At 47.3% G+C, this 22,619-nt stretch overlaps 8 protein-coding genes across 8 annotated transcripts; 4 read left to right on the top strand and 4 right to left on the bottom strand.

The window, feature by feature from the left end:
- Position 1: 1 nt before the first annotated feature.
- Positions 2 to 1,082, top strand: N7516_007631 (uncharacterized protein; the record flags this gene model as incomplete). Its single annotated transcript, XM_057220351.1, has 2 exons — positions 2 to 73; positions 132 to 1,082. 2 exons carry the CDS (start codon positions 2 to 4, stop codon positions 1,080 to 1,082), a joined length of 1,023 nt encoding a protein of 340 aa, XP_057074442.1.
- Positions 1,083 to 1,775: 693 nt separating this feature from the next.
- Positions 1,776 to 2,525, bottom strand: N7516_007630 (uncharacterized protein; the record flags this gene model as incomplete). Its single annotated transcript, XM_057220350.1, has 3 exons — positions 1,776 to 1,889; positions 1,939 to 2,339; positions 2,393 to 2,525. 3 exons carry the CDS (start codon positions 2,523 to 2,525, stop codon positions 1,776 to 1,778), a joined length of 648 nt encoding a protein of 215 aa, XP_057074441.1.
- Positions 2,526 to 3,281: 756 nt separating this feature from the next.
- N7516_007629 (copper acquisition factor BIM1-like domain-containing protein) lies at positions 3,282 to 4,238 on the top strand (the record flags this gene model as incomplete). Its single annotated transcript, XM_057220349.1, has 3 exons — positions 3,282 to 3,474; positions 3,534 to 3,605; positions 3,658 to 4,238. The coding sequence occupies 3 exons, from the start codon at positions 3,282 to 3,284 to the stop codon at positions 4,236 to 4,238; spliced, it is 846 nt and encodes a 281-aa protein (XP_057074440.1).
- Positions 4,239 to 6,064: 1,826 nt separating this feature from the next.
- Positions 6,065 to 9,334, top strand: N7516_007628 (DUF3176 domain-containing protein; the record flags this gene model as incomplete). The annotated part of the gene is made up of 4 exons (XM_057220348.1): positions 6,065 to 6,093; positions 6,149 to 6,245; positions 6,365 to 6,809; positions 6,867 to 9,334. The coding sequence occupies 4 exons, from the start codon at positions 6,065 to 6,067 to the stop codon at positions 9,332 to 9,334; spliced, it is 3,039 nt and encodes a 1,012-aa protein (XP_057074439.1).
- A 608-nt stretch (positions 9,335 to 9,942) lies between these two features.
- On the bottom strand, positions 9,943 to 11,518 carry N7516_007627 (NAD(P)/FAD-dependent oxidoreductase; the record flags this gene model as incomplete). The annotated part of the gene is made up of 4 exons (XM_057220347.1): positions 9,943 to 10,175; positions 10,240 to 10,816; positions 10,892 to 11,145; positions 11,254 to 11,518. The coding sequence occupies 4 exons, from the start codon at positions 11,516 to 11,518 to the stop codon at positions 9,943 to 9,945; spliced, it is 1,329 nt and encodes a 442-aa protein (XP_057074438.1).
- A 277-nt stretch (positions 11,519 to 11,795) lies between these two features.
- Positions 11,796 to 14,552, bottom strand: N7516_007626 (glycosyltransferase; the record flags this gene model as incomplete). The annotated part of the gene is made up of 6 exons (XM_057220346.1): positions 11,796 to 12,037; positions 12,096 to 12,694; positions 12,759 to 13,112; positions 13,163 to 13,687; positions 13,774 to 14,419; positions 14,480 to 14,552. The coding sequence occupies 6 exons, from the start codon at positions 14,550 to 14,552 to the stop codon at positions 11,796 to 11,798; spliced, it is 2,439 nt and encodes an 812-aa protein (XP_057074437.1).
- Positions 14,553 to 15,248: 696 nt separating this feature from the next.
- On the bottom strand, positions 15,249 to 16,808 carry N7516_007625 (uncharacterized protein; the record flags this gene model as incomplete). The annotated part of the gene is made up of 1 exon (XM_057220345.1): positions 15,249 to 16,808. The coding sequence occupies one exon, from the start codon at positions 16,806 to 16,808 to the stop codon at positions 15,249 to 15,251; it is 1,560 nt and encodes a 519-aa protein (XP_057074436.1).
- Positions 16,809 to 19,713: 2,905 nt separating this feature from the next.
- N7516_007624 (alpha/beta hydrolase) lies at positions 19,714 to 20,558 on the top strand (the record flags this gene model as incomplete). Its single annotated transcript, XM_057220344.1, has 2 exons — positions 19,714 to 20,172; positions 20,223 to 20,558. The coding sequence occupies 2 exons, from the start codon at positions 19,714 to 19,716 to the stop codon at positions 20,556 to 20,558; spliced, it is 795 nt and encodes a 264-aa protein (XP_057074435.1).
- Positions 20,559 to 22,619: the final 2,061 nt, after the last annotated feature.

The following is a 22,619-nucleotide window of genomic DNA, read 5'->3' as shown; positions in this document are numbered from 1 at the left end:
GATGGCCGTCAGATACGCTAAGGATCAACCCGAGGGATTCAACAACCGCATCGAAAATGTCGCGATTGTCGGGGTACGTCGATCACTTCACTTGATATTTCTATTGAGATCGCTAATAATCCAAAATTTAGGCTGGAGGGTCAGTTGGGAGACATCTCATCGCTCAACTTCTTCAAAATGGCAAGCATATCGTGACCGCCATCACCCGCCCTAGCAGCACCAACCAAATGCCTGAAGGCGTCCAAATTGCTCGCGTCGATTATGCCAGTGACGATGACACAGCGCTTGTGGAGGTCCTCCGCGGCCAACAAGTACTGCTAATCACTATGAACGTCATGGCTCCACCCGACACCATGATCAGGCTCATCCGGGCCGCCGCCAAGGCTGGGGTACCGTATATCGAGCCTAATTGGTACGGGCACGACGCCGCCAACGACTCTCTCTGTGACGATAGCCTTCTCACCCCCAATCGCGACCGCGTCATTGCCGAAATCACGCGTCTGGGCGTCAGCTCCTACCTGTTCCTGGTCTGCAACTTCTGGTACGAGTTTAGCTTGGGCGGTGGACCTGACCGATTTGGGTTTGATTTCCACAAGCGCAGCCTCACCATCTACGATGGGGGCGATGTTTCCATTAACACCAGCACTTGGCCGCAGACCGGTCGGGCTATTGCGAAATTGCTGAGTTTGAAGGAACTACCCGATGATGAGAACGACCAGTCTCCCACCCTATCCCAATTTCGAAACCGCTCGGTGTATGTGTCAAGCTTCCGATTGACCCAGCGTGAGATGTTTGAGAGCGTTAAGCGCGTGACCAAGACCACGGATGCGGACTGGACTATCACGCAGGACTCTGTTGCACAGCGGTTCAAAGAAGGACAAGAGGGCATGAAGGTGCACAACTGGAATGTGTTTACCAAGATGTTGTACAGTCGGATGTTCTTCGCGAATGGAGATGGGGACTATGAGTCTAGGCGGGGTCTGGATAATCAGTTGCTTGGTCTTCCCGTCGAGGATTTGGACGAGGCTACAGCTGAGGGTATACGGATGGCAGAGAACAACGAGGTTCCATTCTCGCATTGAATACCAAATTTGGTTCGTGACCCCTTAAGGGTGAGGATGGATTATAGAGTTTGGTGATCTTAAATGAATCGATGTATTGGTCTCAGTTCGAGCCTGGAGTGCAATTTTATGTCCAGTTGAAACCCCCTGTGAATGAAGGAATTTGGCTCATTATATGGCTGGCAATTCCTCATTAAAATGTATATTTGTTGACTACCAGGTCACTGTGACCATGTAACTCAAACATCAACGTTGTCGCCTCACCGAATGCAATATTTGTTTGCCGTTTATAGGTTACACTTCGTAGACTTAATGGCGAATAAAACGGCACCTACCGTCAACCGTTTTGGCAAGAGCGTATTTGTTGGGTGCCTGTGGGAATGTGGTGGGATATATGCTTCCAGGCATTCAAGTGTATTAACCTAGTGATAGAGATCCTACGTGGTTTCAATATGGAGGAATAACACTTTGGGATTCGTCTATGTTGTTGGACGTAGAGGAGAAGGAGAGAAGGAGAGAGAGAGAGACTATCTACTGCACAAAGAGGATCTGTCCCAAGTGAGGCCCTGGGCCTCAGGCACCTAGGCACCCAACACCTAGTTACTGCTGGGACTTACACTCCGTTGCCCATAGACAAGGTGACTAAGTGACAATACTACCGCCAACATCATTATACCCTCCATATTTCCATCAAGGAACACTATACAACTTAGTTTACATGAAGGCTGCAATAAGACAACCAGCAAAAGCACCAGAGACCAATCCACTGCCCGCATTGATCGTAGCACCACCAGTGTATACGGGAGAGGAGGAAGGGGTGCTAACAGTCTGTGGCAAGTTAGCTATGGTTCCACTAGTAAGCAGAAGAGCAACCAACCGAGCTTCCAGCAGGTATTGCCGAAGGAATCAATGACGATGGGCGAGAAGAACCAGAAACACGCGGGGGGCTCACGGAAGTTGAAGTGACCGTAGTACCAGTAGAGGAGGTGACCGCATCAGTCGTCACAGTGAGATTTACGCTCTTCTCTGTAGTGGTAGCACTAACAGGTGTAACGGTAGAAGACCTTTCAGCCGAGATAGCAGGTGCTCCAGCTGAGGTTGAAGACGCTTCGACCGGGGTGGCATCCAATCCACATGCAGTGGCAGCCTTAGACACGGAGCCACCGTAATACTTCCAAATTTCAAACTCAACAGCACAGTTCAAGCAATCGGTCAATTCGGTCTTGAAGTCGTCGGCATCACAGTATCCGTTAGTACGGCCGGCGGTAATTACGCCGCCTTATCTGTCAGCTTGTGTCATGATTTGCAGGATTACGGGATATGGAACATACCACAGTTGGCGTGACATTCGTACGCAGGAGTGCCGGGGTCCTGGCGTCGGTGCAGAGGGACAAAGTCGGGGAATTCGAATGCGCTGGCACTAATTACAGCGCAGGCAAAAGCAGCCACATTGACAAGACGCATGATGAAATGAGGTAGAGATGGATATTTGAAAATGTAAAGACCGATGATGCAGGCACAAAACAGACGGCAGTTCAGTGTCTACTTATTCACCCGTGCGTGCTTCTCAAAAAAGCACAATGTCTTGGCTAAATACTCATTTCGGAGCAAAGAGCTGTCCAAGGTGGTATGAGACCTCCGGGAACTGGGAACTTTTCGGATGGGGTTACCTGTTGTGGTCATGTCTCAAATGAACTATTGATGTCGGGTCAAAACGTTGAAGCGAACCAACCAAAAGCAACCAAAACAGCCTTGTAGGACCCACTCATCTTATCTGATTGATCTTATCTGATCTAGATCCAGAGTTTTTTCCTCTACGCTCTTTACCGGCGGGTTCCTCCGGCTTCAATAAATTAATTCCCTACATTGGCAAGCCACCGAACCATAATTTGTATCTTCACTAGGGACTCGTGACTCGACCCTGATGGGTTCCTAACAGTGGTCCAACTTCGGTGAGAGAATTCCCGGCCATGACATCTAGGAAACTTTGGTCGCTACGTGCTTGGCAGTTATTAAAACCCTTGGCAGTGGAAGTCGGGTCAAACCGACATACATCCACTCAAGACTATCTCGCATATCGGTCACAGCCTGCAAGCGAGGTCGATGGGGACTTGAAGTTTATAAATGCCGATGTCTCTGTTTTCCATATTTTCCTTCAAGACCTTTCTACAGCATCTCCCTGGTCATACCCTTCAGTAGACCAATCCTCTCAATATAATTATGAGGAACTACATCGCACTGGTTGCTCTCTCTGCTGTTGGAGGACTATGTGCTCACGGCGACGAAGCCAGCAAAGATATGGGCCCAGCTGCCTTCCTGTGGCCACCTGATCGCCCCTGGGGTGCAGCATATGACAACAATGCGCCCTGTGGCTCATCAACCGGGACCGTGAACCGAACAAATTTCCCACTAAGTAAGACCGTATTTATCCGCAACCCCAAAAACATCAAATATACTGACATGCCACTGTAGTCAACGGCAAGCTCGCACTTGTACTTCAAGACGAGTCATGGAATGTGCAGGTTGCGATCTCCCACAAAAGCAGTACGCCAGCTCTATCCTTATCATCTATCTATCCAGACTAAATCTCCCTTAGATCCGACAACAAATGACGACTTTGAGGCCTTCATTAGCGGCTCCACTCTTTCCGAGATCGAGCCAGGACACGAATGCTACTCTGTGCCCAACCCATCTATGGACATAGAAGAAGGAATGAATGCTACCTTCCAGATCAAATACACTTCGGATTTCGATACAGATAAAAACGAAACCTACTACGCGTGTGCGGACGTAACGTACATTCCGGCGAGCAAGTTCACCTACCAAGTCCCCTGTTTCAATGTGACATCGGATGAGTTTACCGATGCTGCTACCACAGCCACGGCCACATCTGGGGTTACTGCTACTGCTACTGTAGCATCGGGTGCAACGAAGAACACAGGTGCCACGAGCGAAGAAGGCTCCGGTCTTTCAGATGGTGCTATTGCGGGTATTGTGGTCGGCTCGGTGGCTGGGTTGGGTCTTGGAATTGCCTTGTTGTTCTTCTATAGAAGGCTTTTGCAGAAGTATCGCTTCTTGCGGCAAAAGGCTTCCACACGAAATGTGGACTGGAATGAGGAGGCACCTCAGCATAAAGTTGACGATGATGTTCCCATTGGGCTTCGCAGGATTAGATGATTGGGTAGAATCTTTCTAGGTGTTAAGTGTGGGAGGAGAAGTGTCCAGCTGTTCATGTGTGGGTCCTAGTAATGATTAATGTTCTTATGCTTGTATAGCTTTCGAACTATAATGTCTGTGATATACTTAGTTCGACTTGCGATATCTCTCTATTCGTGTCTTGATGGTTAAACCCCGTAAGAAAGGGCCACTTGCTAATCTGACGCTGTTAGCACAACAGATCCCACTGGAGCCTCTGCAGGGCATTGCTTAGTATATGTCATACGTAGCTCAACTACGAGTTTGATTTTATCTTACCGTGGGGCCGAGACAAGGGTGGTTCTCCATGGAGAGGAAAAAGAAATGGAAGCACCATAAACAGGGGCAACCAATGAAACGTGAACCACTGTTACAACCTGCCCCTGGACTGGCAAGTTACAAGTTAGGCCAAAAAATCATTATATCTGAGCATTATGCTCAGATTGTCCAGGCTCCGATATATATAGTGCATGACATGACAACCACAGTGGCGGTGAGATTAGATGTTGGTATTAATGAGGAAGGAGGTGTCGAAGTGAAAATAGATCTCTCATTCCACTCAATTGTGAGAAATTTCTCATTAAAGAATTTCCGTGTATTCGGACCTTGTTTCACGAGTTGATCGATAGTCTTGTGTGTCTGTCTTAAACACTCTTATGTCCGTCAGTAACTCCACCTGCACCTGACGATCACTGTTAGTCTCCCGCACGACCCATGGGTCGAGGTTTTCCACCTGTCTGGGTCGGACTGGGTCAGTACTGGGGCCCCGATTTGGGATACAAACTATGCAAACACCCTAATTATGTGTATAATTCTGCTGACTTAGTAGGGTTATGACCGCCAAGACCCCAATCTATACAGGAACTGGGTCGAAATGGGGTTATTTCTAGGCTTTCTGGGGCCCTAGTGCCTGGGTCTGGGTTGGGTCTGGGTTGGGTTTTGGGTCGTGCGGAAGCCTAATCACTACACGTACGGCGTGTAAGAAACAGTCATTGACGTCTACGGGCGACTATGTATGCCACTAGCACATACCTCTCTCATTGGCTCATATTGCCCGCAGTAATTTAGATCCACTAATGTTGTAGATGCATAAAGATGTCTGAATACCTAGATTATGAGGTTAATAAAATTAATGCCTTCTGAAATGGGTATAGGGACTTCTAAAGTAAAGTGAATCTGAAGCGAATCTGAAGCGAATCTGAAGCGAATCTGAACTGAATCTAAATTGAATTATATTGTAGAGGACTGTTGTATACAAATTGAAATTAGCGTATACCTAGGTATGTTTCAAAAAGGCGGCGACGAAAAGACGGTGAGGTAATAACCAATTATAAAGTAGACGTCCTAGTAAACTATCCGAAATTATAGGAGCTAAGAAGAGAATTAAGTATGAAGGTTAGGGACAGCGTATCGAATCTACTAGGAGGCTTCAAAGAAGGTAAGAGAGATAAGCCAGATTCCAGGCATGAGAGAAGAGTCCAAAAGAGAAAAAGCGGAGGCTCACAGATACCTGCATGATGCCTGTTTTGAAAAGTCCTAGACTTTAGTTAGCAGGGAACAAGTGTTTGGTCCAGGTACGCGTGTTGTACAAGGGTTCATATAGTTAGTTAGTTACTTGCCAATATAGGTGGGAAATGCTGGATACATGTCGTAGGCAAGCCTCAAGCAATACTATCGCAACCGGCGGATCCAAATCAAGAACCAAGGTAATATTCACAACACAACATAACTTAAATCGACCTTTCTGGCTTGGTGGCCATGTATATTCACTCAGATATCCAGCGTTTCAGGAGAAACTAGACCGTCCAATGTCAACTGCCGCTCAGCTGGGAATGTGGTCAGTGCGGCGGGTGGCGGGTGATTCTCACTCAGCTTATCACCCCTGTCCATAGGGCACTCACCCTTGTCACCCGGGCGACGGGCGGCACCCAACTATTGGCCACGTTCAAGATGATCTATCGTCATTTCCCTACCCTCGCATTGGGCGAGGTTTGTCGATTTGAAAGTGGCTGACAGGGGCTGTGCACCCTGCATAAGTCTCCCTCCCAGTTGTCTCAGGGGGAATTTCCTCTGCTCTAAGTATCTCATTCCCATAATAACTTGCCCAGAGCATAGGCCCACAACCTCCGGGTGACCTCTGTCGGGTCAACTTTCAGTCTTCGCAAAGTCGGCCAAACCTTGACCGCGCTGGTTCCGGTGGTGGCTCTGCTCAGGATCCTTTGACAAACATATCTTTTGCGACAAAACGACAGAGAGGCTACTTCTCTGTTGAATCCATGGCCAAACTATCGTGGATTTGGCTGCTCTTGATCTCGGTGTCTCAAGTAGTCCGAAGTGATGGAGCACGCCGAGATCGCTGGGTGAAGCCCAACGGTGAAAATATAGAAAATTTCGAAAAGAGATATTACATCGGAGACACATTGAATATTGAATGGAAAGGATGGAACACAACCGAAACGGAAGGCTTCGTCATGAAGGACGGTGAAACGAGAGCCAAACTATATGTGAGAGCATGGGCTTTACAGTACTCGAATTGGTCCGATTTTCGCACATGTACGCAATCCTCACCATTGAACCATGAGATACGAGACTAACGATTTCGCGAAACAGCCAATGTAAATATCGCTTCAGGTGGTTCGTATGAATGGAAAGTCGATGTTCCCGACGACGCCCTATTTTGGAGCAGGCGATTTGCTGTTACCTTCATCCCAAATGATCAAAACGACTTTAGTCTCACCGGCCCTCATATATCTTCACCGGGGTTCGAAATACCGGGATTCTATGTCGATGAAATGTCGACAACGACCTCATCCATATCAGTGAATGCTCCAACGACAACCTCCACATCTAGCACAGAGACTAGGGTCTCATCTAGTACAAGTGAACTCTCCACTGGCACAAAAGCGGGAATCGGTATTGGCTCGAGCTTCGGCGGTTTGGCTGTGCTAGCTGCGTTAGTATTTCTAATGCCTACCAAATTAGCGCATGTCTTCAAACTTCCTCTGCGATGGATCAGGTCTCTTACAATTAAGTGGGAGAGAGTATCAACCAGCCCCCCAAAGAAACAAGAACCCACGGATATTGGCGATGATGCTCTTTGTGAAGGGACAGATCCACAAGAGACCGATAAAGCCCAGAAATCATCGGAGTGGTCCAGACTCAGTTCCGACACTTGGCTCTGGGAAGCTTCAGCAGTAATCTTCAGTATCCTATGTCTTACCGCCATATTCTGCGTGGTGTGGGTTTATGATCAGAAAGCATCCCCGAGTCTTCCCTACGGGATTACACTGAACAGTGTGATATCAATACTTGGCACCGCTTCTAAATCCTCGCTGATATTTGCCGTGGGAGAATCTCTCGGGCAATTGAAATGGATGTGGTTCTGGAGGGCCAAAAGGCCGCTACGAGATTTACAGTCATTTGACAGCGCGAGTCGCGGACCTTGGGGCTCTATCATCATGCTATTTCAACATAAAGGCACGTCAATTGCATCTCTTGGAGCTTTGGTCATCATTCTAGCGCTTGCATTTGACCCGTTCCTCCAGCAAGTCTTGACTTTCCCGTTGAGACAGACACCCAGCTTGTTAGATCCGAACTCACACGACTCCTCGTTCAGTCAGGTTCACAATATTCTACCACTTTGGGGCCTCGACCCCACTCCAGGGTATTCATATTGGACCTCAAGAGAACAGGAAGAATACATCACGAATTTTCGAGAGGCTATTTTGTCCGGGATTTGGTCTAGTCAACCCCAGATAAATCCCACCTGCGCCTCCGCAAACTGTACCTGGGAGCCATTTCGATCTGTCGGCTACTGCGCCAAATGCGCAGATCTCACGACTTCAGCCAGACTTACTGGCTGCGACAACATGTCTTTCCCTTATTCAATTCCTTTCAACACCACTACAAACTATACTCAATCTACCAACTGCTCGATCTCCTTGCCACAAGGAAATTCGTTCCCACTTAATATGACATTTGCAGTCTCGAATGACACTGTTGACCGAGCGTATGAACAGATTATGCCGCGCTATGTCGTCTGGGAGATTCACAACACGCCTCAAATGTACAACACCTCGGAGAACACGTCTGTGCCAACTTCTACTTTCCTCGGGGTGGACAACCCGTTGTTAGTCTTCGGGCAAGCTGAGATCGATTATGATATCTCAGAAAGTGATCTCATTCCTCGCCCAGAACAAATACAACGGAAGCTTAGCCGGGTCACAGAATGCGTTTTATCGCTTTGCTCGAGAACTTATAACGTCTCTGTCAAAAATGGCAATCCTAAAGTTGAAGTGTCCTCTCCAGACTTTGGTGAGACATGGTTTCCTAATCGTTGGACCGCCATCAATTACCCTCGCCCGGCCAATATGACACATTCACCCGAGTTTCAAAAATCCGGACTTGCCAGTTGGGATATATGCTGGAAGCAATGGAAAGGTCATCCATTTCCATACCAACCTTTTCCTTACAGACAAGTTCGTCTTTCTAGGTCGAGCCGTTATCCCCCGGCTCAGATCATCGAGCCGCAGGGGTCTGCCTTCTGCAACGTCAATTCTCTTGCACCAGACATTCTACAATACATCGGAGGCGCTATCTACAATCGCTTTGCGATCTCGCCTCACCAAACTTACTGGCGTAGCAGTAGTGACACAAGTGATTTCAATAGTAGTGATGTTTTTGAACGCGCTATGAGACTTGGACTCGAAAAAATGATGAATAACATCGCGGATTCATTGACCAACTTGGCCCTCCGAGAAACTCGTAACAAGAGCAATGGAACTCCACATGTTTCAGAGGTCTATGTGCAAGTGAATTGGCCATGGGTCGCTCTACCGGCGGCAGTGACTATCTTATCTTCTGTTCTCCTGATAGCCACAGCTCTGATCACCAAATCACAAGATCGTAGGCTGTGGAAGACCTCTACCTTACCTGTTCTGTACCACGGTCTTGATGAGGATCTTCTGAAAGACACAGAGGAATACTCTACTCTCAGCAAGATGGAAAACACCGCCGACTCGACGAATGTTGGGCTTGAACTCTCAGACACCAACGGCAGAGTTTTACTACAGAGATGATGGTGAACATATAGCCCTGTATTTGTGCACTCCTTTCAACATTTCATGAAGCTATTGCTTGCTTCCTTTCATGAAGCGAAACATATACCCTTCTTGAGAGACCCAGTTTTAGATCATCATCATTGATCCCTCCAGATGACATTGCGTATTGATATTACGATAACTACATATGATAGACATGAATGAATATGCCCGAGAGTCAGTTTCCACGCCCATGGGTGTGATCTGAACACGGTTCCTACGTGTTACTAAACTCCCTTGTACTCGCCAAAACACTATTTTTGTAGTACAGTAAAAGAAAAAGGGCAAGAACAAAACAACCACGGAAGTAAAAACATACAATAGTGAGCATTCGCTGGTGGTAATCTACCTAACTCCTAACTCACTGGTTGTGGCTTTTCCCTATCGAAAGGATATAAGCGGAACTACTACTCTCTTTTTGATCTCGACCATAAAACCCAAGTCTTCTTTTCACGAGCCGATATGAATAGCAATATTATTGTCAGACATTTCAATTTGAGAAACAATGAATAGCCTCATACCCCGGAACAATCCACTACTTCCGTAATAGCGACCTAAGGAAAGGAGAGCGACCTAGGCAGACATACCTAACCTAGGATGTCATCGTAAACTGGATCCAGTCTAGCAAGAGACGTCTTATACAATCTGGGTAAACCAGTCTCCTCAAATGGAACCGAGCTCTGCGCCATATCCGCAACCGCCTTACCAGACAAGAATGCCACAGGCATACCATGACCATGGAACCCAGCCGCGATAAACTGACCCGGTTTACCAGGAATACCACCAACATGAGGCAACGAGTCTGCACTGTATCCCATGACTATGAATGAGACCGGGGTTAGCAAAACAAAGTAAAAACGATACCCTAAAGGAATTGCACATACCACCAGCCCAGATATGTTTGATCTCCGCCTTGCTATCTTCCCATCCGATGAACGTGCGCTGCATATACCCATCAAGATAATCCGCAGCAACTTTAATCAACTTCCCATCATCGGGGTTATTATACCACTCCTCCCTATTATCTTCGTAAAGATGCGACGCTCCGCCGATGATGAGGGACCCGTCATTCCGAGAAATTTGATAAACGTACGCCCCCGGACCAGATCGAATGCAATAAGTACCAGGCAGTTCCTGACGGGGTGCACCAGGTGCCGCAGCAATTTGGCTACAAACCCCCTTGCATGGAATGATAGCTTTAGAATATTGCGGGGCCAAGGCGCTTGTGTATGCGTTTGTAGCGAGGATGATCTTCCGCGCGTTAATGACACCACGACTAGTGGTTACTGGCCAGAATCCATCTAAATTTGGAGTTTCCCCGATTCCAGATACAGGTGTGTTGGTCTGCAAGTTCAGGCCGTGCGAAACGGCAACACGAATGAGATGGGCAACGAGTTTGTAAGGCCAGAGATGGCCTGTTGGGAAACTGAAGCCTCCCTTGGCGTCTCGAACATGTGCCGTCTTAATGCAATGCAAATGTCGTCAGCAAGAATCTCGGAGATGGACTTACTATCCCGAAAACTCATTTCAACTTACGTCTCGGGTCTCGGTTTGAGATAGGCATTGAACATCATCCATAAAGTCCAGTTCCTGGTCAACCAACGAATCGTACAAGGTTTTAACCTCGTTGAGCTGATTTTCATCGAGATACATATCATAGGAGCGTGTAAAAGTAAGATCACAATCGATTTTTTCTTTACGGACCAGCTCCTCTATGATCTTCAGGTGTGAGAGTTCAAACCGCACGATCTCCGCTGCTGCGTCGATACCATAGCGCTTGGCGAACAAGGCTGTTGCATAATAAATGTCTGGTCTCAAATGACCTCCTAAGCAAGAATAAGGTAAAACAAGTGAGCTAGAATGGTATATCTATATTTCAGGTCATGGGTAGGCCTTACCATTGCGCCCGGTGGCACCAGAACACAGCTCCCGCGCCTCAACTAACACCACCCGGGGAGTTGGATTTTGCGGGTTCTCTGCAAGCAAACGATAAGCTGCCGAGGCTCCGACATAGCCACTTCCAATAATTAAGATATCGATTTCTTCTGGCAGGTCTGGAGTCGTTTGGTGGTTATCCAGAGGGTCTGATTGCGTGCGCCAAAACGATTGGGTATACCCCGCTGTTGGGCGAGGGAAGGACTTTGCATCAGAGTTGGATGACATGATGACTAGTGGTCCAACAGTAGTTCCAAGGCCTATCTGATGCGAGTTGAACTTCGGGGATATGAAAAAGCAAATAGAAGGGCAATGCGAAAAACAAGAGAAAGGAAAAACGTGGTATAGATAAGGCGTGATCGGGGCTGATACGCTGCAACCTATCGCGGGGGAGACCGAATTATGCGGGGTTGAGAAGATGGAGTTGATTGTGCGACTTGGGTCTATGTTGTATATTCATGAAATTGATGATATTTCCAATCCTCTCCACTATCCACTATTTTCTTCATTGGGAACTTGCTCGTTCCGAATTCGTTGAGCTAGGAGTATTCCAAAGCTGCCGTTGATGACCTTCAAATGCCTCAATGACATCGGGGCAGCTTGATTGGGCCTTCGCTGACTGTCTAGCCAAATATTCAGACTCTATCAATCGTGCTTTGACAAGCTGCTTCCGAGTCTTGGAATGTATAGCCGAATGTAAGCTTTTGGCCAAGCCCTGACCCGGATACGCGACTAAACCCAAAGCACCTAGAGACGGTCAATTAACAATCCCGCTAGTCTCAGAGGGATACAGTGCGTGACAAACCTGATGCAGCTTTTGTCCCTAAGCCAATAGGTCCTTTCACAAATCCTTTGATTGCACCCCTAATGCCATCTTTCTGGCCACCCTCGTAGGGCTGTCGGAAGATATCAGTGAGTCCATGTGAGAACCCATGCGCAAAGTTATCCGAAGCGGCAGCCACTCCAGACTTGAAGTCCCGGATGTCGTTGTATTCTTTGACCTCCTCACCATAAAGCCTAGGAACAGCTCTCAGGCCCTCGTTGACGGCTCCGGGTATATCTACCAGAACGCCCTTGTAGTAGTAGGCTATGATCCTCCCCACGCTTTTGGCGGATCCCCCCACTGCCTTTCCCGCAACTCCCCAGTCCTCGTCTGTTTGGTTGGTTCTGGAAGTACGTGAGATCGCTTCGGATGGACTTCGCTCGGATTGGGGATTCGTAGTCTCGATGATTACAAGCTCGGGTTCGCTTTGTTGACGGGCGCGGCTAAACTCTTTGTAGGGCCGAATGACGACGTCGCTTGATGCTGTGAGGATATCTTTGTACATGCCTAGTAAGGACGACGTGCCGCCTGTGATAGGATCCCATCGCCGAGTCTGGATAAAAATCGGTTTACTCCCGTATCTAGTTCAGGATGTGTGTTAGCATAGATATGTGTAGATGGGATGGTTGGGATATATGATCTCACGCTTTGAGGTCCTTTACATCAATGCGAGAATTTTCAAGCAGGATCCCCGCTGCCATTTTGGAAAAAGTTATAGGGGCCCTTTCGTTTTGCTTCAACTGCCACACAGCCGGCTCAGAATTGATAAACTGGCATTTCATGTTGTCGACCGGTAAGTTGCGATGGAAAGAGGCAACAGCTGCTGAAACTCCATCTTCCTCGCTCATTTCACGAGCAAGGTTACCAGCTGCTTCTAGGGTATCAGGATGTAAGCAAAAACGGATGGCTTCCGCTAGATTATCTGCGTTCAAAGACTTGTGTGGAATGGGCATTGGTCCAATTCCGCGAGACGCGACCATATTTCCCCAAAAGAGCTGACTGTAACATGTTAACAGAGAAATTGAAAATGCTTTCAAGGGCTTACGTACTCTCCGAAGAATGGTACAATAAGAGAGGGTCTTCCAAATCGTAAACCACATGCTGTAGTCCCTGCTCCTCCGTGGTGTACAACTGCAGCGACCTTCTGGAATAGCCATTCATGCGGACAATCTCCAAGATAAAAGATTTGATCGTCCGATTGTGCTTCGCCGAGATTACTCCAGCCACGGGATATGATTGCACGACCGCCCCAGGATCTCACTGCATTGACGAGTGTGGCAGTCATGGCTGGGGGGTCCTCAATAACGATGCTTCCGAACCCGATATACACCGGTGGAGGCCCAGCGCGGAGGAATGCGTCAAGGTCTGGAGGTGGTGTAAAGTCCGGAGGAGAGCGGAAGAAGAAGCCACAGACGTTGAGATGTGCCGGCCAATCTGCTGGTTTGGGCATCAATGTAGGGGACCAGCAATATGTGAAGGGTATCCTCAGAGTCTCTGCTAAACGGGGACCTTCGGTGGCTGATATAGGTTCTAGGTCTATAGATTTTCTCCAATCGTTAATAACATCACCCAAGCTATTGTGAGGTCAGCATATTGGATTAGGGACCAACAGAAATGTGGTTTTTACCCTTGCCATGTCAGCCATTCGACAATCCCGTACGAAAGGTAATTAGCCATTTTCGGCTCTGTGGTTGAATATTTCAAATTTGCCAAGGGATGGGGAAATGATCTTGTGCTAGTCCACGGCATGGTAAACATCATGTGTAGAGGAATGCCAAGCGCCTGAGCGCAATGAATATGGGCGAAGCTTGGAGGATTCGCGATGATGGCATCGGCCACAAAGGGTGTTTTGGTCACGGAGTCATCCTCTATACAAGACTGCCAACATCCCTGGAGAATTTGGCCTACCATGACACGCTTGCGTTGAATATCACCCTCTTGGACAGACTTCATTTGTGGTATCAGTCCTGGATTCTTCACCATGTATGCCATCAGCTCCGAGGGATCTCCTCCGATAGAGAAAAATTCTAGACCGGAGTCCCGCACAAAGCTTTCAAACACACCATGTGTGGCTAGTCGTACGCGGTGTCCATGGCGCTGAAGCTCGTTGCCTAATGCGACAAAAGGCTGGACGTCGCCTCGACTACCAACAACTTGGATCACAATGTTGAGCTCGAGACCACATCCGGCATCACCTGAAGGCTCTGGTTCTGGTTCAATATGCTCTTCCTTGTGCAGAAATGGTATCAGTTTTGACACTTCCCTGCCCACTTTGGAGTCCAGGTTGATCTCAACTCGACCATCAGCTTCGAAAAAGTTAGCACGCTCTTATTGGCAATGAATTAGATAATTAGAGCCGTCCCCACCTTGCACCTTTGTCCCATCCTGGGTCGACTGGTTGCGTTCAAGCGTCCAAGGTCGGCGCGGTGGTTCCTCCATCACGGCAGCCCGATGACATCACACGCGGGGCGAACAGATATCTTTCCAAAGCTGAATATTCGTCAAACAGCTGTCAGTTAGTTATTTCCAAGACTCTGTGAGGCATCCAATGTTCTTTAAAGGAAAGAAGTATATCAACAGGGACCCCCAAAACAACTGAAGACCATGGTAGCTCTGATGGTTCGGGGCTGGCACGAGTGGATCCCCGGGGTTGGGCCACGTGATTTGCTAATCTGAGCCAATAACATGCCATCGTGGGTCGGGTATTACTATTACAAGTATTACACTTATGTTGTAATGTATATAACTAGCATTCAAGTCTTGCACGAAGATATATATATTTAGAAGTATATGTTTAGAAGTAGGCGGGACGAGTTTGTAGACCAATTCCAAAAGATCTTGGCCAAGGAGCAAGAAAACTAATACTAGGTCATAAAGCGAATTACGATAATGATAGACTCGAGTTAGTACACTAATTACACTAACAATTGATATTCATACTTCGTACAATACAGAGTTGGGCCTTCCCCATGTTCTTCATCCTTTTCGTTATTTTCCTTTTTTTTGGTTTTTTGGTTTTTTGTTTTTTTTTTTTGAAAAAAAAAAAAACAAAAACCGAAAATCCCAATGGCAGATCGAGAAATACCCCAAAAATGTACAGTCTTCAAAAAATTAACACAACGAGGGACACGTGCGCTAAACCGAGGTTGGTGGGGAAGCACAAATTAGGTGCCTGGGATAGAGAGCGACGAACTCGGGGTCAGTGCTCAGAACATTCCACACCGACTCATCCAGAGTCAGATTCACGTCAACGGCGTACGGGAGATTGGCACGACCCAAAGAACGTTTTCTCTGGCGGCGGGGCACCTCCTCCTCGGTAGACAACATCATCGCCAAACCATCGACCTGGTAACCTTCACTGAAAGCTGGGGACACCAGAGAAGGGGAGATGCGCTTGCCACCGGCGGTGACGTCAAAGTCAACACCAACGTATATCTTCCCCTTAGTCCACTGGGTGGCGATGAGGGAACTGCGTGGAAATATCTTCTTCAACCTGATGTGACTTTTGTTGGGCTGTGCGGCAATCCATTCGAACTCTTGCTTGACTAAATCCATATCCACTGAGTGAATGGCATCATGAATAACCTGTGCAACCTCCCAGAGGGCGCCCTTTGTGAGTAATTCGTGGGAGGCGGAAGTGGAGGCGCAGTAGACGGCGTTCGGGAAGTAGCGTGCGGGAAGCTTCAAACGGGTGGGGTCACGCATGTCCATGGTTGTTCCAAATTGGCGAAGTGACTGTAGAGCGTCGGGGTCTGGTGTAATCCCCTTGTTGTGCAGAACCTGAATCCTGGCTTGGTAAATCCGCTGGTACAGATAGGCTGAGACGAGCTCGAATCTGGTAAACAAGATCTGCCCCGAGGCGTTGGGGTCGGTCGCAGCAGTCTTGAGTGAAATCAGGGTTTCACCATGAAAGCGGAGAAGAGAAGTATGGAGGGAGGGAGGTTCTGAAACGTTGGGCGTAACAATGCTGGTTTCGTCGAGGTAAAAGTTTGGAGGGTCGAACGCAAGCGCTTTCTCTTTCTGGCTAGGCGATGGGCTTTGCGTTCCGCGAAAATGTGAGAAAATCTCGGGGGGAGATACAAGTGTTGGCGGAGCAGAGTCGCGGATTTGTTTGTAGATCTCGACGAGGTCACGCACGAGCTGCATAAACCCAGTGGCATCGCAGACTTGGTGATGAACACGAATGCCTAGTGCAACCCCTCCACAGCCGAAGCGGGTGTGTTGGATGGCGAAGATAGGGTTGTGGGAGACAGATCCCACTGTCGAATAAAAGATTGGAAGAATAGCATTACCAGAATCGGGCAGATTGAAGACCAAGATACGGGCGGAGAGAGCAGAGACCACGATGCTTGTGAGAGTTCTAGGGCATTGTGCCTCCCAAAGTTCAGCGCCAGTGCCCAGGCTACCAATCTCGGGAGCTTGTGTGATCGGATTCTGCTGCAGACGGCCAGTGAGGTGCGGGTAGTAGTCGAGGAGGTGGGATGCAGCTAGCTTTAAGCGTTCGACCACGAGGAAGTTATCGGCTGGCATTGCTTCCGGCTTTCTGTAGATGAGTATTGCTTCTATGTTCAACATAGATGAGACGGTGTGATCCATCGGCCCTAGGCTAAAAGGGGACTCGACAGCGGCGAGTGTCGCCTCATTGGCGCAGTTAAGCGTGTGCCGCGTAGAAACGCGGACTTGGTCGAGTACCATCGCTGTGATTGGAGAAAGCAATGACAAGGATAGTGGGATAATCAAGATGAGTAAACAAGGATCAGAGATAACGAGGATGAAAGATGATGAGGAAATATGAAGACGAAAGAGAATGAAGACGAGAGGGGATGAAGATGAAAGATAAATGTTGGTGCTGCTTAAATGCAGTGCAGAATTGTCATTTCATCCCATCAATGCCTACGTTTACGGGCGACTAAGTATGCCACCCGACACGTAACTGTCTCATTGGTTTATATTGCCAGGAAATAATTTAGATCTCTCACTTCACAAGTACCATGTTGAATCTATAGTTACTTTATATAGTATTTTTATAAATGAAAACTGTTGAGCAACCTGTGGGGAGAAAGCAGAGGAAGAATTATCAATTGATTAAACTAGAGATATAGGGGGTTATATACCCTGCTAAAACCATCTAAACCCTACTCGATGTAGCAAACAAGCTAACAAATAGCAAATAACGAACAAATAGGGCTTAGGCTTAGTCTATAGGAAACATATATGTATAGGGATTTGCTAAAATAACCCCCCTTTGTCTAATCTGACCCCCACCTGCCTGGAAATTCAGTCACCGCCTCCCCGATCGGGTGCGACACTGATTCTGCCATAATCTCTGCCACTACAGAGTTTTCTGCCATATAATTCTGCCACCACCATAGTAATTCTGGTTTACATAGTAAAAAAACATGCATTTTGATCAGAAAAAATCGTACATTCTCACTGAATTAAGCACTTATTTACATATACAGGTTAAATGAGCTTCTCAACCAGGTCCCCGCGCGCGCTGTCCCCGTCCTCGACGGGTAGAGACTTGGGGACGATCTCACGGTCCGAACCAGGGTCGGAATCCAACGAATCAAGGTATGCTAGGCCTAAAGAGGCCATTTTGGTTGCTGGAATGACAATAATAGGATGGAAATGATGAAAAAAGGATTAAAACTGATGATTTGGTGCAAATACGGATGAAAAAATGAGTTGGGAGAAGGCAGGTTAATATATGTAAACCAGGATTGCATTATCAGATTGTTTGCTACTCGAGTCCTATAATATAATATGTATGGGATAAAAGTGACTTGTTTTTACTATATGTTTGCATACAAATTGCAGGTATCTACTGTCGTCCCATAGTGTTAGGGGGCAGTTTGACACGAAGACGGTGAGGAATGCGGTAGGAAGGTGTGGGTGTCGAGGTAAATGCGGTACCCGAATTGGGAAGGCGGTAGGGTGTACGCCTTAATGTTCAGGCAGGGGGGGTCAGATTAGACAAAGGGGGGTTATTTTAGCAAATCCCTATGTATATATGGGATATTGTTCAACAAATAATATATTAATTTTTTTTAATACCGGGCTCTTTATACTCCTAAGTCTTAAGTCTTGACTCTTAATTTCTTAATTTCTTACTATCTTAATCTGAATTGAATCTGAAGTGAATCTGAAGTGAATCTGAAGTGAATCTGAATTGAATCTGAATTGAATCTGAATTGAATCTGAATTGAATCTATAAAGTGTATAGTATAAAAATAAAACAGAAGTTAAAATTAGTAAATGCTTCAAGAAGGCAGTAATGAACTGGACAGTGAGGTAGTAACCAATGAAGAAAGAGTGCATTCCAACTAAAAAGGCAAAGAGAGAGAGAGAAGGACAGAGAGTCTCTGGATCTCTCTGGATCTCTCTGGATCTCTCTGGAAGCAAACGTTGGAACCTTCGAACAATCTCTCATTCCGAATTAGGCTTAGTAGCAATTACCCGATTAGGCTTAGTAGCACATTGTCAACAAAGAAACAATCAACCTTTGATCCTTGACATGTGACGGCATGTGATAGATGTAGATATAAATACCCCCTCCCCCTCCCACTTCCTCCTTTTCTTCTTTTTCCTTCTCCATACTACTCCGGGTCCACATTGCACATCGTGGTTCCTGTTGAGTATCCTTCAATTTTTTGACCTTGATTTGGTTCTGGCTTCAGGTCTCTATTCAACATATTGATGCTGTTGTCAAGTGATCGGTTTATCCTGATGACTCTGGCGGGTCTCTGTAGGCGGCCCTTGTCAGGCTGCGAATGGCACGAAGCATGTCTGGGAGGCAACGGGAATGGGCTTCGGTCGAGACACTCCTATGCACCTCTGCGGAAACAGACTGTACTGACTTGGGTGCTCCCGTTGTCCGCCAGGAGCCGAACCAAATTACTAGGAAGGGGCTCTGTTCTCATCTCCTTCGACAATAATTTTTGGAACCTTTATACCAGAGATAGCTCTCTGTTGTCCGAAGAATTTTCTGAGGACATTTGTTTTCAAGGTTCCTTTTTATGGTTCCACATCCTCCTATTCAGGTGGTCTATCCTTTCCTTTGTGAGTCATTCTTATCTTTCTATTATGAGTCTTGCAGCACTAACTCTCAGCATATGACTGTCTAGGTGGAGATGATATCGGAAGTGTGAAGGGGATTCGCGAGTCTCATCAGTGATACCATGATAGCTTAATCTTAATGCCTGAAAATTAAATGTATTCCAATGTCCAAAGACCACATGTTGAATTTCCTCAGTATACAATAAAGTATAGGCACTGGCTAGAAACCACGGCTGATGTCGAGGCTGTGGTATCGGTCTAATTGTTAATTCCTGCAGTAAATCTTACAGTCTTTACGTGGATAACGCAGTAAGTTTCTTGAACACTTCTGTATGCACTGCAATGGAACTGCACCCATCTACAAGAGCCGCTGGCAGGGTCTAACCAATCAGCGACCGTCACACCTTGGATTTCTACAGACACCAAATGTTTATCAAGATATTTAAAGGCTTCACCTCCATCATAACTCAATTCCAACTCACCACTCTTTATCTCTCTTCGGTCTTGATATTTACTCCTCTTTTTCAAATACGACTCCAATATGGTCAATCCCTCGATTGTCATTGTACCAGGTGCCTGGCACCGACCTGCACACTTCCAGGGTCTCATTGATGAGCTCGCAAAGGTCAACTATGATGCAGAGGGCGTGACCATACCTTCCGTGGACTCCAGCCCGCCACTGCCTACCTGGGAGCAAGACGCGCAAGCTGTGCGACAAGCGATTATGAACAAACTGGATGCCGAGAAGGATGTCGTCGTCCTCGCACATTCATTCGGCGGCATCGCCATGTCAGAGGCAGCCAAGGGTCTCGGAAAGAAGGACCGAGATGCACAGGGATTGAAAGCCGGGATTATCAAGCTGGTCTACATGTGCGCGATAGCGTTACCAGAAGGCCAGTGCCATGTCGGCCAATTGGTCCCGCAGACGCCCGAGGAAGAAGAGATCGAGCGTCAGCGCAAGAAGTTGGAGGAAAGGCTTGGTGGATTACATGTGTCAGCGGTAAGGATACCGGTCTTTACTTCTATTTCTCAATGCTAATCTATCGCCAGGACGGAGCAATCAGTCTGCCGAAGGACCGTGTCCACCTTGTCTTTTATAACCGATGCGACCAGAAGGATATCGATAGGGCTGTGGGGTTGCTTGGCACGTTCCCCGTGGGCCCATTGACCGTTCCTGTTACATACACCGCGTACCGTGAGATTCCCAACACATACATTGTCTGCAAAAACGACCAGGCATTGGGGGAACCATTCCAGCGAAAGATGATCGCGCAAGGCCAAGACTGTTTTGAGGTGGAGGAATGTGATGAGGGCTATTCTCCGTTCATGAGTAACCCAGGCTCCATCGTCGATTGCATTCGGAGGGCAGCCGGAGAGAAGGTCTAGGCATGCGAGGATGTCGAGGAAACCCTGTTACCCTCTCTTTGTCCAGAATTGCTCAGTAACATTCCTGGGTCTGAAAAGTGTGCCATATTTGGACTTTTTTTGTTTGATATTACGATTCTCCTCTGTCGAACTACATTTTGATTTTGTCGCCTCACATTTCAGGCATAATGAAGGCATTAGTGGTGGTGCGGAGCGGAAAAAGAACCCAGCCGCGTCGGGAATACTAGGCGACACTACCTCGGCTTCAAACGGTGATCAAAGACCTTGATCCTTCCCTCGAACAAGAAGTAGGCCCAGCCGTCCGGGAATACCAGCGCGACACAACCTCGTGCGTGGCCGAAGAGGCCTTCAACCTACAAAATGAACTAGGCTCCCAGTTTGACTGTCACGCCCGTTCAAAGGGCCATTGAGAGTGCGATAGACCTGCAGCTTCACTCTAGTTCCGATGAAACATCATGAGACGATGCGCAATTTTTGATACCAAGCGGGGTCTGGGATCGACAACTCGACATTCTAATGAAGGGACCCATGTCACTTGATGTTACTATCGGCGGGTCACAGACCTGTGGTGTAGCCCTTAGAGGACTGTTGCGCAAACACGGGGGCATATTATCCGAGTGCTGGACTTCAGGGTTCGACTCATGACATGTCAACGTGGCGGATACAGCTGAAGTGCCAAGGATGCATGACATGAGGGGAAAGTGGATATGTGAGTGTCGATCAACGCCAAAGCCAAGTACATACCGTCGATATTCCTAGAATAAAGTACGGTCATGGCAAAAATGACAAACTTACCTAGCCTAGATCCTTCCATTCGGACTTCTCGTTGGATCTAATTTTAACGATATGCACGCCATAACACATCACACTGTATTGTGGCGCTTGTTTTTGAGTAAAATGGGTCTCATGTCGTCAGTTTTAGTATCGACTGTTTTCGCTCGGCCACGCTTCTCCCCAATCTGGACTTTGTCCTTGCCATAGCAAATGACCTACCAGATGCTCGACTCAGTTATCGTGGTTATAATCTCGATGACTCAATTGCAAGAAAGAACCCCTGGAGGTGAGGAGGACTGGGATTAGATGTAAGTCGAGCTTGTCCACTAGTTCTCTTCAAAAACGCCACAAAGACAGACATGCTGACCCGAAATGTCACTAAAAGCTTGGCAACGGCCCGGTCCGTTTCATCTCAAATTCCCAGGCTGACTGTGAAGCTCAGTAAAAGAAAAGCATAGGCATCTAGACCCTTTCCTACCTGTGCCGCTGTTGATCCAATACTTTGAATTTTCATTCCGTCCTATTGTGGTAATGATACGTTGTATCATGCAGGCTGACAGCACAATCATCTCTTGACCCCGCGTACCTCGGAGATTTCTATTTATTATTGTGCATGTGCCAATGATTAACAATATTGCTTGTTAATGAACACCCATCTATCAGTTTTCATATGTTGATCTATCGCAAACCCACCCGCTTTATCTTCACTTCAAATATCATGGCTACTCACTTTAATAAACAAACATGGACCAAAAGTACCTGTCACGCAAATTAGGTACGTCCACCGCATGTCTCGGATTTCCGAATGGAAAATCCGCTACAAACCCCCGCACATGTACAACATAGCGAAGCCCGGATACTCAATCCAATGAGCATTGAGCAATAAACTTTGACCAATGCAAGCCGGAACAATTGCAGACATACAAAGTACCAGACTCTACGCTTTCTCCTTATACATCTGATCGAGCACAGCGATACATATTCCCAAATTTTCGACATGCGAGCTCATCTTGCAACCTTACGCGAGACGAACTTATTCAAAATCGAGTCATCTTGTGCCAGAATGGAACTACAGCTTCGGGGTCAAGAGTTCAGTGAGCTGCGCGATAGCAAACTCACGGGTACTGCCTTTCAACACATTGGGTGAAAGTACTAAACGATCGCCCATCAGCAACTTTACCCCGCTAGGTGAGCGGGCTGAACAGGCTGTTGCCACGGCGCTGTATACTAGGTGCCGCAGAATTACACACACAGCTCACATATAAATATCAATAAAACCCGACTCGG

The sequence above is a fragment of the Penicillium verrucosum genome (assembly GCF_028828655.1).
Source record: "Penicillium verrucosum strain IBT 35672 chromosome Unknown utg000002l_segment0_segment0, whole genome shotgun sequence".
Lineage (NCBI taxonomy): Eukaryota > Fungi > Ascomycota > Eurotiomycetes > Eurotiales > Aspergillaceae > Penicillium > Penicillium verrucosum.
The sequence above is the reverse complement of the archived record's forward strand: the minus strand, read 5'-3'. Positions and strand labels throughout refer to the sequence as shown.